Raw genomic sequence first — 16266 nt, forward strand, 5'->3', positions numbered from 1 at the left:
TAAAATGCCACTTGTGAATAACTACGGCTACGTTAATAGACAAAGGAGAGGGCTTATTGTCCCTGCCAATGAAAGCAAATGGGCTGATTTGACTGATTCAAATCTGTGGATCGAAGAAGGCTATGTCGAGTTAGGAGAATACTAGTAAAAATGCCCGCGCGTTGCTGCGGGACTTGAATGCACCAACCTTAACCACATGAATTAAGACATTTAACTTGAAAAAAAAAATCAACATAATCAAGAACAAACAAAAGGGATAGATGAGTAAAAGGTGTCGGTAAGATAAGCAGTTCGACTTTTATATACATTCAACCGAGCTGATTATAAAAGGTATAGTTGCAAAAAAATGCTCCGTTTCCTTGAGAAACAGAAGTAACATGCATTTAACACTTATATTGCCCTTCAAGTTAAGATGGCAAAATATATGTCATACAGGCCAGGCACGTGTTTTAACAGCTAAACAAAAAAGCAAAAAAAAGTGTGTTGTTCTTGTTTCAGTAGCTAATCTTTCAAGCACTAATGTTCAAAGCTAAAAAGATGCAGGATGCCTGTTTCCATAAGTTACAGAAGAAACAGAAGGAAGATGTAGTCCACACATATTTTGCCCCTGTAGTAAAGGTGGTTAAATACTTGTCCTACAGGCCAGGCACCTGTTTAAACAGTTAACAAAAAACATAAAAATTGTTCCGTTGTCGTTTCAGCAAGTTTTCAAGCACACATGTTCAAAGGCGAAAACATGGAGAGCGGCTTTATAACAGCTGATAAAACATAACAATCAACAAACTAAAGCTTTAAGCAACTAAATAAAGCACGGTTGGGTTTAACCTTGGGAATTAGGAATTAGGATAAGGGCCTAAATGTCAAACAAATTATAAGTATTGTATAAAAGGGTTAAGATAAGGGCCTAAACGTATTATAGCATGTTGCATAGATACAATAAGGTTAAGCTAAGGGCCTAAATGTATTATGGCATGTTGCATAGATATGTAAAAACTATTTATATAGAACATGCACAAATTATTTATATAAAGTATATAGTAGTAGTTTATAGCTTAGCTATGTACACTGATATATACATATTAAGAGATGCCCAAAATATAGTCGTTCCTATTTTACCGATGTACTCCAAACATTGGAGCACTTTGACTACTAAGGATTAGTTGGTAGCTTAGTTATATTTGCAGAACCTTCTATACGTAGAGAGTTGATAGGATTTACATAACTTGTTTAGGGCTGATCTTCAACGATATTGCACCCTTGAGCTCATTCTTTTTTCTCTTTGGTTCCTGTTACAAAACAAATCAACCAAATAAAGAAAAATTAGTATGTCAAACAAAGAAATTATAACAGCTAAAAAAGTAGTTGATCTGTCTACCACACAAATGGTTATACAGCAATGTGTAACAAACAATATGATTATTCACACTTAAAAAGCTATCCTGTTATAAATGGTTGGGAATTAACGTTTTCAATTAAGACTTTTAAACTTTTTTTCTATTGTTGGATTGCAAAATGAGCATCCCAAATTGCACATGTAAAGGATCTTGCACAGTTTGCAAAATTTTCTTCCCAAGCTACAGGAAACAAATTTTGGGAATGCAAAAGAGAAGAGCAAAGATTTCAGACTCAGAGCATGTTATTGACTCCACCACAAATCTGTTAACTATCAAAGACAAAATAGTACTTCTCTCTTATAAATGTGGTTATCAACCATTTTTACATATTTTTGTTAAAGTGTAACCTAATTGTTGATTCAATTACAATATCTGAAAATACCTCAAGTCAAGCCACCTGATTTTGGCATTTGGGTGAGAAGGGGATGCTAATATATATTTCAAAAACAACATTGTACTTTTCAGTCATTTTCATGGTTCTTACCAAAATTTAAAATCTGGAGATAGTGAGGGAATAAGACAGTCAGGAAATAAACAAATATTAGATATGATTCCAGATTCTAAAATAAATATCAGCAAGTCAAAAGTAAAAACATGACAAATTAAATATTGTAGTTAAGTTAAAGACCATATAAGTAATCTACAACTAAAAAGCTAGATATTAAACCTAAAATCATGTAACTATGTATGAAGCGGAGAATAATGCAGAAAGATGGTTTTCTATAGTGCTGCCAATGACAATTAATTTTTCATGAAAACAAAGAAATGAGAAACAGAGGTATAAAAGTATATTATTTTTTATAGTTGCAAATATTATGAATTCAAAAAGAAAAACTACAGATAACACTTCAATCATATACCTAAGCATCTAAAACGCGGCGCCCAAGATACCATTCAAGACAGGGCTCAACATCATGGATGAATTAACCTATCCGTGTCCCCGAGCTCACTGCATGTCATATACACCTGACCAACTGGGCATAGGAGCATAATGAGGAAAACTTTCAACACCACTGTGTACCTAAAAAATTAAGGGAGGAACTAATTAAAACGTATCCTCAGTTAGAAGAAAATAATGCATGCATAATAGCCACATGGACCTTGTGTATATAAATTGTTGTGGCAATAATTTGCAATAGAAAACATTGTTATAAATAAGATATACGAAATACCAACATTGCAATGGTTTTTTTTTTTTCATTCGATTGTACTGAAGCATGCATCTTAGTGGAGAACAATTAAGTACTACGTGAGGTCTATAATGAAATGGGAGATTGAATACAGTCGAGGAAACTGAAAATTCAAATATGCACACACTCCATAGTATTATCTTCACAACCAAAAGAAACGTTTATATATACGACATATGTTTGACATTGTTTTTCGCCACTCAAATTGTCTTGAGAAAATTTGACTACATTGAGAATAAGCAAAAGAGTACTTTTTACTACCTAATTTACTAACATCTACCAAATCCAAAAGCTACAAAATTTTGATTAAAGAATCATATAGAATAGAATGAGAAAGTTATTAAGACACCATATCTGAATTTTTTGCAAATAAAAACACCTATATTTCACCTGATTTTCCAATGAAATATAGATGCTTGTATTTCACCAGTACATAAACATGGTTTTAAATATTAGTCTCATCTATGATATATTTCGTACTGTCATAGATAGAGAGATTAATAAAAGACCTCTCGCAATGTTACTGTGTCATGGTAATAAGGGTGTGCTATCTACACACCCCATTTTACTTCTCACACACCCCTTGATAATTTTAGTCCGTTGATATTCTTCAATTCATCCGATCCGATGACCGAAAATTAAAAAGGTGTGAGAAGTAAAATGAGGTGTGTGGATGTCACACCCCTAGTAATAATTTATATTACTTCTTTTATTATACCCAAACCTATACCAGTTTGTAATATTCAACCAACTTTAAACCTTTTGGATTAGAACACGGGCAAATGAAAAAATAAGTTAATGCAAAATCTTTAGCACCTCAACTTGCAAAATATTTGCAATAAATTGAGATCTATCACAAACAAAACAGTGTCGAAACCAAAGATGCTAACTCCCAACACAATCAAAACTACATATAGGAAAAAGGAAATGAAGCTTAAAAAGCTTAAATTAGGGAAAAGAGTTGGAGAAGCAACAACTGACATTATTTACCAAGGCTTTTCAAGGTTGGCAATATAATGGATATGCTTCCCAGGAGCTTCAACTAAAGCTTGATAAATTGTTGAAATGGGTTGGAGCAGAAGTAATTTGAGTGCCTTCTTTCTGACTACCCAAAAAAATATATATTTTAAGATTAGATATTACAAACTGCTGTACACATAGTAATAGAATCAGTGTTAATTTCTCCATTTTATAGCAATACCTCATAACAAATCATCGTCGACAAACGAAATGAGTTTTAGTTTTTGAATTAAAAAAGCCAAAACACATTTTCAGAGAGTCTGTTAGCCAGAGAAAATCAGAATAGCCAATAGCAGACAAATCCGGAAAAACAGATAGACACAAATAGAATCATTCAAATTTTGTATTTTGTTAGTTTCTCATAGCAAGGAGTAAACAATTTAACACTTGAAAACCTGCAAGCCAGTGGCTCAAAGATGAAAAAAAACTGTACAAACCCAAATCAACTAAGTTACAAAATAACATCAGAGTCTGTGTAGCGATCTAGTTTTTTATTTTGTAATTAAATTTAATCTCAATTTTTTGCCCAACAATGGAACCATCAGAGGTTGTGCAGCAATAGTGCACAACAGTTTAGTAAACACCATAAGTGAATGGGGATAAATTGAATATTAATACATCTACATCTATTAGAATAGCTAAACATGTAACATAATTCACACCAATAAACCATCATTCAATTTGAATTTTGAAGTAATCTGTCCATATTGCCTAAACTACTTAACCGAAAGAGAACAAATTTACTGGAAAATTTCTAATTTTTCCTAATATGTTAGTAGAGAACAATTTCTTACATGTTTCAATATATCCACAAAAATGGTTCTTTTTCCTTATGAATCTGACACGGACACCTGCAACTCCCCTATAGAAATAAAAAAACAACCTGAAAAATTAAAAGGAAATGATTAGACCCAATAGTCTCTGATGAAATCCAACAAATTGAATAGGGGTTTACATAAATAGGCAGAAATTTAAAAAAAAAATCCATTCAAATACATGAACAAAAGATATTAAAACAACAAAAAATCAAGAGAAATCAACTTTGCAGTAAACTCTAGATCCAAAAACAAAAAAATTATTCCTTCTCTATTCCTTATCTAGCCATCACTCTCAAAATTCCTCAATCCCTTATATCTCACAAAGAGAAACACATGCATGTCCATTTCCGATCTTAAAACCGAAAGAACTGTTTCGGTTTCTTAGTTTCTTACCCAAATCCACCAATTCAAATCAAATTTTTGCAACACACATGTGAAATAGATACACAAAACACCAACATTACAATGGTTTTTTTTTTTCATTCACAGATGTGAAATAGATACACAAAACACCAACATCATACATTCTTTTCTTGTGGCTTTGGTGGCTTTGGAAAATGGGTTTTTTTTTTTTGTTCAAGGCAATGGACGGCAGCAGAAAAGGGGGAGTGCAGACAGGCAGCAGATAAGCTGCAGAAAAACAGCAGAAAAGCAGGAAAAAAAGAAGTAGAAATTAAGCAGAAAAGCAAGAAATTGACTCGAACTTACCAATTTTTTTATTCAAAAAGGAGTTGGAATCAAACTAAACCTGAAAAATATCATATATCCAATATTAAGTGCATACACCTATAAACTAATCCTTATATATACTTTAAAATAATATGGATCAATGTAATCTAAAATGTTATTATATTCAATATGGCAATACCAAATTGTAAAGTGAACTCTAAAAAGTAAGGCCTATGGTAGATATCTGTATTATATAGCAACTTCATTTCCATCAGAGAGTACACATCATTGAACAAACTAAGAAGATACCTGTTGTAAATTGAGAAGCTTCCTCTCAAGATCTCTAACAGCATCATGTCGCTCTTGAATTTCGGCCAAAGTGTCCATTATCTACAATTTGATACACAATTTTGGAAATGATCAATCTTAATCAGAAAATTAAGTTTTCAACAACCCAAGCTAGAAGAGTTAGGAGCTTAAAATTAATTGTTTAAGATGTCAAAAAATGTGTCAAGTTTGTGAGAGAATGCACAATTTCGATTGTAAAAAGTGCTTATTTAGGGGCAGAGAATAAAAAAGGATATTTGACAAACCTAGCCTCCCCCTTGTTCTTGGATTGCCTTCTGGAAAATTTGTTCACCATCTCCCGTCTCAATTAATCTTTCAATTGTCTGTACAAAGTAAAATAATTAGAAAATGAGCATTCACAGTGGTATAGATATACCGCAATTTCAATAGTGCAATAAGTTTTACCTCTTCATCAGCTCTTGCGCCCATCACTGAGATTCACAAAATGCAAGAGAAATAAACTATAAAATCAGATCATAGAAATTCAAGTAGAAGTTCCAGAAATAGCAACCACTGATGAGTGGCAAGTAAGGGGTTCAAACCTGTAAAAATAATGTACCACAAAATAATAGAAAGGCAACAACTTTACACATTATTACGTATAATTTTCATTTTCTATATAGTTTAGCATGTTTTTTGTTAGATGATCGATCTATACGCACACATAGCATATGTACATGGATATATACAACATAGAAAATAAACACAACTAAGATAAGGACTACCATCAAAATTGAACGGATAACGAAAATACATATCACCTTCTTTCCCATCTCTAATGCTATGTCATAAGTCCCTAAAGAAGCAACTGCCTGAAGGATGAAGAAAACCAGAAACTCATAATAACCATAGCAGACAAACCTAGAAAAAGACGGAAACAACAACAACAAAGTCTTTTCCCACTAAGTGGGGTCGGCTATATGAATCCTAGAACGCCATTGCGCTCGGTTTTGTGTCGGTAAAAAAAATAAATAAAAAAAATAAAATTATTCAGATTTTGTATACTGTTAGTTTCTCAAGTAGTCTTTACATATTCATTCAAGATTATGCATCTATTAGAGCGCTTTAAGCAGAACGGTAGCGTAGTATTCAAAATTATATTCAAATGATCATTGAGGATTTTTTACAAATGAATCTCCCACTATTCTACTTAAACAACCACATACTCAATACCAAGTGAAAATTGCATCGTTTTTACAAAACATTGAAAAACATATGAACTGATGCCCAACTTTAATTAATCTGACATTAATAGTTGAGTAATTCAACATTCAGAGTTGACAGGAGAGTATATAACATTGGAAAACATATGAACATGCCCACCTATTTGGCGGTTGAATAATCATCACATAAATTTACATTATTCACAAATTTGATCATTCAAATCTTCACATCCAATAAGTTTAGAAAGGTACCTAGCTTCCTTACAAAATCGTATCTCTACAGGCCAAGGCTCAAATTCCCTTGCTGCTGCCTTCATTCAATAAGTCCTGATTCAAACAGTCACATATATCAGATATATATATATATATATATATAAAATAAGTTGATGCGTTCAATGGGCATGAACTTATCAGGTATTATGAAACCGATTGAACACGTTTAGTGTAATGTCCGCAATTAAATAATGAGCGTGAAAATGACTAACAGGGGTAACACAAACTGCTCAACTTAGGAATTAAAGCATCCAATATTTAGAAAATAATTGACAATTTTCATGGTCAAATTAATTAGGAAAATCATAAATAATAAACTCAATTGTTTCAACTGCTAATTCTGATGAAGCAGCAGTAGTTCGACATATTGCTTCTGATGAAGATTATTATATATCAGTGGTGCAAATTAGCAAAATAATAGTGCTTTCAGACTTTTTGAAAACATTTGAAAGTGCCTTCAGACTTAAATTCACCAATTTCATAACCTTCTCCATCAGTACCTTCACCTTCTCCGTCCCCCCCTCCTTCATCACCTACTTCATCAACTCTCAATATCACCAAAATTCTAAATGACTATCCAGACTTCATAATAATTTTTTTATTTAGCCTAAAATAGGAAAAAACCCAAAACAGAAGATGTACAGAACTTTAGACACGAACATTTCAAGATATGAATTTGAGGTCTACTACACATCATTACAGAGGACTAAATTTAAGATCAATAGGATAAAAAGACATGCATTTTGATATTTTCATGCATGTACTTCTTGTACTCAATGCATTTCCGGAGGAGAAGAGAAGGATACCATCTCTTTATCTACTCTCTTCCAAAATAGTAGCATATCTCTGGCTAGTTTCCTTGTACGAATTGTAGCCCCCTCATCAATTTAAGAGATCTACTGACCTTCAATTTCACCTACATAGAATAAAAGAGTCGACAGTTCAGTATAAACATTACAAACGCCATCTGATGAAACCTAAACCCTACAAACGTCAGAAAAGGGTACAAATTTTAGAGAGACAACGCTGTCAAAATCTTACAGGAACAATCCTAGGTAGAGCAAATCTTTCAAAACCAACCCCATCCCTCCCTCACTCTCTCTCTGAAATTCTCACACCCCCATACCCCCATATTCAGCATCACTACTCAACCCATAATTCTATCTCTGCATTCCCACTACCCCATCCCCATGCCCCCAAATTCAGCATTTGTTTTTCATCTAAATTACTATGAAAAAGTGTGATTAATAATCTTAACAACATGCTCAAAATAAAGCCCAAATTATCCGAAATGGCATACACTTCAAAACAAAAATTTAATTCTGCTACAGGTAGGGGGAGACGGGTTAGGACAGTGGGAAATGGACCACTTTTTTTTTATTCCTTGATTCCATCATTTTGTAGGTGGTCTACGAACTCCTTAATTTAATAAGATTAGTTTAGGACTTGTGAGCATAGGTGCTGCACGTTGATAACAAAACAATTTAAAAGTTGAGAAACCTTATCCACTCATCTATTCTATTAAACCTTAAAGATACCACCCAATATAAACATAAATTAAATATAACTCGAAAAAATACAAATAAAACAAACAATAATCAGCAAACAAAAACCCTAAACATTCATATTTTTCAGATTCAAATGAAACCCAATTTCCACACATTAAATTCAAAATCCCATCAAAGAAAATCAAATGCTAAATCCAAAATCTGCATTCTCATAAAAAAAAAAAAAAAAAAAAAAAAACTTGATTTTAACTTTTATAAATGCAAAAAATCATATATGCAAACTTAAAGGAACAAACAAAAGAATTACTTACAGAAATTTCAAAAGCTTAATCATGCGCTTGATGGATCTAGTGGAAATTTGTTGGACCTTTTCCCTAATTAGATAGAATTCGACGTTGGCTGCAGCAAACTGAAAAACACATTGTCACCAAGCATAAAAGCCGTTTTTCAGATGAAATGAGGGCATATATAAATATCATTCGGATTCAACAAACTGCATACTAATTCCTGTTTAGATTTTTTAAATTATTTAGTTACTATGGTAAGAAACATAATTTAAATAATTATGAGAATAATATTTTAACAGTCACAATAAATATCATAAATGAACTAATAAGACATTTGCATTCAAACAAAATACAAATGATTTAGTCAATTACTGACTTCAAATCTACTAATTTTGTGAGAGAGAGAAATAATTACAACATTTTTCTATGCACGACGATGATAAATATGACTCATAAATAGTTTTGACCTTAAATAAAAGAAAATGCTCAGGAAAATCAAATTTAACAGAGGTCAATACCTGTACCAGGGAAAAGAATGGATGCATCCATTTCTGTAAAGGCTGCACTGCCCAAGAAGTAAATACATTATGATGAAAGTATATTCATAAATTAATTAAAAAATGAAAGGAAATTATGCATCACGATTTCGACTTACTTTTTTGGCAACTTGTTGCAGTGAAGAAGAGAGCCAGAGGTACCGTATCAGGTACCCACCACCAACGCTGTGTAATGATTTTCAATATAAAAAAATAAATAAAGAACACGTTATGGGCTTGAATTGCAGGTGCACTCTCTCAGTTAGTAGCAAATAATATAGTCATGCTGCCTAACCATGATAAAAATTAACAATTGTGGAGATATATGTGAGCTCCAAGAATCAAATCAAATCCATTTGTATACTTGCCCATTCTATTTTCTCAGCTACTAATTCTGCATATACATAATCAAAATGAATTATTAGCCAAGTCCACTTCACATCATATGTTTTGAGATTATTTTCTCACCAGAACAACAGTTAGAATTCTCTGAAGATACAAATGCATGCAAATCTATAGTTTTCTTCAGGATCTGTGACAAAAACATAAGCACGCTTCTTATTTCCAAGAATCATGTTGATGAAAACGTTTCATCTCTTCATATTTTATGTCCCGGCCGATAGTAAACTCCTCTGTTCTTCGGATTTTTCTGTTGTCTTGCATCTTGCGCATTAAAAAATGAACGGACTTAAAGGCTGCCACTTCTAAGTAGTCTTTGATGTCAGGCAGTGACCACCTGTAACACATGAGTAATTGTCTCTCAGTAATTCAGAATTCACCAGAAAAACAAAATATTATCAAATAAGTAATAATTGGAAAAACATAAACAACTTACAGCCTCCAGCTGTATGAAAATGCTTGTTTAATTTTCTTCTGCTGCTTTTAGGAGATGGAAATGGAGGCTTTTTCTTGTCTTGTGCTCAATGATATCAATTTCAGCTTGCTCCCAAATGTACTGCAAAAGCTAAAAGAAAGTTACAGACTTTGCAAGTAAACAATAGCCGCTAATTTTTCTCCAAAATTTTCAGATACCTCATTCCCAACCATACATCCAAATAAAATAAAAGTAAAAACTCCACAGTACCAATACACAACCAAAATTTGAACCTGAAAATCCATCTTCAAAGTTCTATCAAATGCGAGCATTTACTCAATTTTAAGAAGTTGTATTGTTAAAACTTAAATCCCATGATGAACCCACCTTCCTTAATCTTTTCTAAAGAAGCAATAATTCAAATAATGTATCCAAATTAGAAAATAACATATGATTCATGATATCTTATACTTTCATATCCAAGTTATGTTTATGCAAATCATGAGAGACACGCATTTAAATCTCATCCCACACGCCCTAAGTAAAAAAGAAACCAGCTCCTCCATCATTCAATGTCCAAGCAGATTTAGCATGTGGAGTAATAGAATATCAAAACGCAAGTTACAATTTTTAATGTACTTTAATAATTATTTCTTCAACTTTACCTCCAAGTAGTTCTTCCGATGGAAATAATTGATTTCCAGTGCCTAACCAGTGAGGCACCCTTTCTTTCCCACACTCTCCTTAACAATCCATGAACCTGAAGAGAGAAGAATCAGTAATAAGTTAATTGATCTTAGTTGGTTCCATAACTTGCTAATACGAAAAGAGAACAAAACAAAAAAAGTTAATCGAAGGATTTTACAAAAGCTACAAAAATTAACTAAATCTCACATCAAAAGAACCCAGAAATTTAATGAAGAATTCTCCAAAACCCACAAATTAAAACGTAAAATTCTACAAAATCATGAAAAATTTAATACAATCTAATTATATTAATCACCAAATTGAATTAGATCTTCACATCCAATAAGTAACAGAGTTTGAAAACATTATACCCCAAGAAACCCCAAATTTACAGAAATTGGGAGCAAAGATTGAAGAGATCTCATGAAGCCGACATCGAAATCGTCAATCGTGTTGCAGAGCACAGTTTTTTCATTTTGGATTTCCAGATAAAGATTCAAACCCAAAACTAAGTAATTTATAAAAAAATGCACTGAATCAATTCGAGAAAGTGCAAAAATTATCAAACCTCAAGATCTCTTCCGTCGTTTGCGGACTCGAGCCCATCTCCATGCTCCTCTCCTCCATCTCACCGAAGCTCTCGAGTTACATAAATGAAGGCCACTTTGAGTGGTTTTGATTTTAGGAAGCAGGAAGCCGATGCTATTCCAAAGATGGTGTTGTGGCTGTTAGGGTTTCAGAAAGGGAAAACGAAGCCAAATGAAATCGAGGATCTGCAGAAATGGTGCTGAGATCCCCACTCCTCCCGCTCCCTCTCTCTCGCTCTGTCTCTCTCCCTATCGGAGGCATGGCCTCCCATTCCCGAAAGCACTCACTGAATGACAGCAAACCTAAACCCACCCCAATCTGTCTCAAACGCACAGGACAAAATTGCCCTTCCAACCCAGCCCCAATATCAGCCCAAACCTGACGGCTTTGCTGTAAATAGGACATTTAATCTGCAAAAAAATTCATCATAATCAGGAACAAACAAAAGGGATAGATGAGTGAAAGATGTTGGTAAGATGAGAGTTGAATCAAAGGAATCAGTAGTGTAAAACTGACAAAATGCTTACAAATTCAACTCCAATTGTGCTGATGTAGCTATCCAAGTATGAATTATCCTATTCAACGATTCCGAAGCTCAGACAAAAATTGCATGAGAAAAATTGAGATTATATGCAATTGTATGTCAAATAATCTGAAAAATACCATATATCCAATTTAAGTGCATAAACCTATAAACTAATCTTCATATATACTTTAAAATAATACAGATCAATGTAATCTAAAACATTGGAAACATTATCATACAATTAAAGAATCACGATGCAGAAAATGTTCTTTCCATTATTTTCAAATAACTTTTCACCCCACAACACTGAGCCTCTGCGCATGACCCCTACCCCTCTCCCTGAAATCCTGAATACCCCATATGGTTCTCTCTCTCTCTCTCTCTCTCCCCAAAATGGGAAGTGGAAAGTTTGGTCATGCAAGACTTAAGACATTAATTATTTAAAGGACCTAATGGATGGCAGAAAATGGTTGGGGGAGACGGGTTAGGATAGTAGGAAATGGACCAGTTTTTTTAATTCCTTGAGTCCATAATTTTGTAAGTGGTTTGCCAACTCCTTAATTTAATAAAATTAGTTTAGGACTTTGTGAGCATGGGCGCTGCATGTTTACAACAAAACAATTTTAAAGTTGAAAAACCTAACCCACTTATGTAATGTATTAAACCTTAAAGACAGCTCAACCTCTAATAATAATCTTATTAAATTAAACCATAACCAAATTAAATAATGCAGACACAAAAGCACAACTATTGTCACACGAAGGAATTCACGATTAATACAATGTATATCTGTCGATAAAAAGATCTGTAGTAGCAAGCAATTCATCACACTATATAATCTGTCATATCTACCGTGAACTGCACTGCTTGGTCTGAAGTAGAGAAAAGAAACTAAGTATATCGTATAAAACCTCAGGGCAAACAAATAACTATAGAAGACAACGCATCTAATTGCAAATCGCATGTACATCAAGGTTATGATCATCCATGTCTAGGTTTAAGACAATTTTAAGTAAAATTGCCACTATATATACACGGAGGGTGTCAAAGGAATTATATACTTTAATTAGTAAAATCAACGGCATATAAAATCCAAAAAGGGAATTCAAATTGGAACAGACGGAAAATAGATAAAAGATTTACCAGAAGCAAAACAATCACACAGTATTATCTCCACAATGAAGAAATTGTATCGCCAAAATGGAGATAGATAAGTCTCAGACGGTTTATAGATGAAGGGAGATAGCAAAAATAAAAAGCGTAATCAGACAGATGAACAATGAAAATTAAACATACCAGGTGAGCAATACCAGACATTCCTGCCTTCAAGCAATCGGATATTGTCTCCATGTTCAACTAAACCTCTATAGAAAACTGCAAAAAAACAGATGAGAATCATTTAGAAACGGGGAAAAAGTTTTCCATTAGCATTTTTCCAAAAGAAGGCAATCAATTGCTTTCACATGTAAAAAATAAAGTTTGAAAATTAAAAATGAAGCAAGTTGAGGAGCAGAAGCAGGTGACGGTAGACGATACATAAGTTTTTAGAGAATATCAAAATATATAATCTAGAAAAAACAAATAAAGCAGCCAATCCGAAGTTAAATAAACAGAAAGAAAAAGACAACTTGAATTGAAAAAAATTCTTTTCTAAACACTTCATTTTCTATATTCTATTGGGTTCAATTTTTCACCAATTCTGCTTGGTAAAAAGACATACCGCCTTCAGAAAATGACAATCTGCTTGGTTATATAATCTAGCACCAATTCTGCAACTCCTTTCATGGATGCAGCTGCCTTGAACAGATCGGATTACATATGGCCAGCGGAGACGAACAATCTAATTCCTAATGGAAGACGACATTTATCAAGCGATGACTTTTTGGAGGCAACCACAAAGATGGAATGCTCTTTCAACAACTGCATAACCGCAACCATTACAATTAAAAGTAGAGAGGCAGAAAAGGACAGAAAAGGATTCACAGAATCTGCTTTCTGTAGTCTGAGGAAGACAATTCAGGATTCTGGACTGCTAGCGAATGAGAGGCCCTGTATAGCTGACAATCCTGCACACCACATCACATCACGTCACATTTCTCAATCAAGAGCATCATAATGCAAGGCAGGCAGTAAGTGATCTCACAAAGCAAAGGGGATGCCAAGGAAATTGATCAAGTGATGAGTACACACCACGGCGCTGACAACTGTCCAGATACAGAATAAAGAACATCAAACTACATGCAAGTGAATAAGAGATCAAGAACATACCTTTCCATAATATGGCAATATTTTTCTTCAGCTTTGTTATCAGACCAGGGTTTTCCTCGAGGATATCAATGGCAGTAATGGCAGCACTTGCAAGATATGGGGGCAAAGAAGCAGAAAAGATGTATCCAGAGCTACTCAATCGCTGCCAATTACCATATCCCAAAATTTTATCATTTAGAAACTTTTGACGCTTTTTGTTTAATATATGCATGCACATAAGTGATTGTGAGCACATAATTAAGCATTCACTAAAATAGAAAGATAAGAAAGTCATTTGCTTGTTAAAAATTTCATCTATCAACAGAGACATCATATAAATGGTTAATAGTGTGTATTCGGTAAACATACTTGGTGATTGGTGACTCTAGCACTTCCAGTGCAAAATCCTCCTACTGTGGCTAATGCGTGTCCCATTGCACCAGTAATAATATCGAATTTTTCAACCTGCAAAATCACACCACCAGAAATCACAAACAGGTAATGGATCAATAGTTATGAGAGATACAAAAAAAGACGGGTTTCTAAAAATACCGGAATCCTACAGTATTCAGTTACCTCTTCCAGATTTTCCAAGCACACCAAATGAGTTACTCTCATCCAATAACACATGAAACTTATATTTCTCCTTCAATTCAACTATCTTGTCTAAAGGGGCTATTTGGCCAGAATTCTGCAAATTTTATTAAAAGGAAACAAAATTCAAATAAAATCAACCTACATCTAATTGCATTCAGCTATTGAAGTTCTCAGAAAAACTGAAGACAATTTGTCAAGATGCAAATGACAACGTTGAATGCTGAAAAGACAGTTTGTTTTTCTATTTGCCAGTGATTCACGTAGAGATGGAAGCTTTCCTCAAAATGTAACATGACACCAAGACTTTAAGAAAAACCTTAAAAAATTGTGTCCACTGAAGTATGAGCAACCTATTTTGTGAAAGTGGATGATGCTGGATTGAATCATAAAACAGCTCACAACATATAAAAAATGAATAAATAAAATTTGATATACGGGAAAGCAACATACAGGAAAATCACTAAAAATACCAACGAAAAAAAGGGAAAACAATATACAGGAAAATACATTATCTTCATAAGTAAGAAGCAGATTGGAACAATGGAATTAGCAAAAAGCAAAAAAGCCCCAGCTCAAAACCCAATTTTTTTTCTAAATCTAATCCTAGATATGAACATTTCAGCGAAACCTAAACCCTGGACAGGCACAAATATTCAACTCTTCATAGAAAATTTACAAAAATTTAAAGAATGACAACCCCAACAAAAAAAAAAAAAAAAAATCCAAACATATCCAAAATTAGCAAAAGCAAATCAGCCTCTCACACTAAGCAAACACAGTAGCAGCCATGCACGCCCATGGCTCTTTCATCTCAGGAGGCCATGACTGACGACGGAATAAACAAAAATACCAAAGAAAGATCAGATTCCAAAAAAAACCCAAATCGAAATGAACCCTAGAAATTGAAATTCAGAATTGAAAATTCAAATTGGGGGAGCTCTGATATTTTACCTAAATAGCAACTTAGGAGTTGCCGCTGCACCACTAATTCACAACTAAGCCATAGCCATATCCATTCCTCAACAATCTTTGAATTCTAATTAAAACACAAAAAATATTAGAAAATGGTTAAAGATAAGTTATATAACCGCAGGCAAATCCATTCCTAAGCAATCTTTCAATTTTAATTATAAAAAAAAAAAAAATTGTTAATGATAGGTTACACACCTGACCCAGAAAGCGTTTGCAAACTCCCAAAACAAAACCCTAAAATTAGAAGATAAACGTTTCCTGCAACCAAAAATGAAATCAAACAAAAAATCCACACACAAATCAGCAAAAAATAAAGAAAGCATTTAGCAAGAATCGAATTTTACAACAATCAATTAAAAAAATCTCTCCAGATGAAATGTTCTATTTGTCCTAATAATATTAGGTTATATATATATATATATATAAGATTAAAAAGTGAGAGAGAAAGAGAGAGATGAACCTTCATACGGAGGCTAGCGATCCGGAGCTCGAGAAATCTGTGGAAGCAAATGAAAAGGCCCTGATTTTCCATATTTCTTCTGTTCTAGGATGAGAGAAACGGAAGAGATGGAGCTGTGGCTGCTAGGGTTTGAGGAGGACAGAAACAGGAAGAGTGAGAGATGAGAGGG

General features: G+C 33.5%; 1 protein-coding gene and 1 long non-coding RNA gene across 51 annotated transcripts; both read right to left on the reverse strand.

Annotated features, from left to right (window-relative positions):
• Positions 1-336: 336 nt before the first annotated feature.
• Positions 337-13889, reverse strand: LOC103446283 (uncharacterized). Of its 49 annotated transcripts, none has more exons than XR_011582089.1 (21): positions 11823-11963; positions 11276-11705; positions 10686-10780; positions 10042-10161; positions 9675-9942; positions 9502-9600; positions 9326-9392; positions 9189-9235; positions 8695-8792; positions 7682-7791; positions 6855-6929; positions 6201-6251; positions 5845-5870; positions 5685-5762; positions 5401-5481; positions 5131-5170; positions 4399-4487; positions 3566-3689; positions 2255-2415; positions 1224-1286; positions 337-650 (listed from the first exon to the last, which is right to left on the reverse strand). XR_011582089.1 is itself a non-coding variant. In XM_070823638.1 (21 exons), exons 17-20 carry the CDS (start codon positions 5445-5447, stop codon positions 2307-2309), a joined length of 360 nt encoding a protein of 119 aa, XP_070679739.1. In that variant the 5' UTR covers positions 5448-5481; positions 5685-5762; positions 5845-5870; positions 6855-6929; positions 7682-7791; positions 8695-8792; positions 9189-9230; positions 9326-9392; positions 9502-9600; positions 9675-9942; positions 10042-10161; positions 10686-10780; positions 11276-11705; positions 11823-11870; positions 13118-13195; positions 13542-13668; positions 13763-13889; the 3' UTR covers positions 337-1286; positions 2255-2306. The 49 variants fall into 49 exon arrangements, 24 of the variants coding, with proteins under 24 accessions (XP_070679739.1, XP_070679747.1, XP_070679746.1 ...); XM_070823638.1 differs by lacking the exons at positions 5131-5170; positions 6201-6251 and adding exons at positions 13118-13195; positions 13542-13668; positions 13763-13889 and having other exon boundaries at positions 337-1286; positions 3575-3689; positions 9189-9230; positions 11823-11870; XR_011582078.1 differs by lacking the exon at positions 6201-6251 and having other exon boundaries at positions 337-607; positions 9189-9230.
• Positions 13890-14642: 753 nt separating this feature from the next.
• On the reverse strand, positions 14643-16235 carry LOC103446307 (uncharacterized). 2 transcript variants are annotated; one of them, XR_011582099.1, is made up of 4 exons: positions 16098-16235; positions 15833-15895; positions 15617-15692; positions 14643-14759 (listed from the first exon to the last, which is right to left on the reverse strand). It is a non-coding gene; the product is annotated as an uncharacterized lncRNA (long non-coding RNA). The 2 variants fall into 2 exon arrangements; XR_011582098.1 differs by having other exon boundaries at positions 15617-15701.
• Positions 16236-16266: the final 31 nt, after the last annotated feature.

The sequence above is a fragment of the Malus domestica genome, chromosome 06, assembly GCF_042453785.1.
Source record: "Malus domestica chromosome 06, GDT2T_hap1".
Classification (NCBI taxonomy): Eukaryota; Viridiplantae; Streptophyta; class Magnoliopsida; order Rosales; family Rosaceae; genus Malus; species Malus domestica.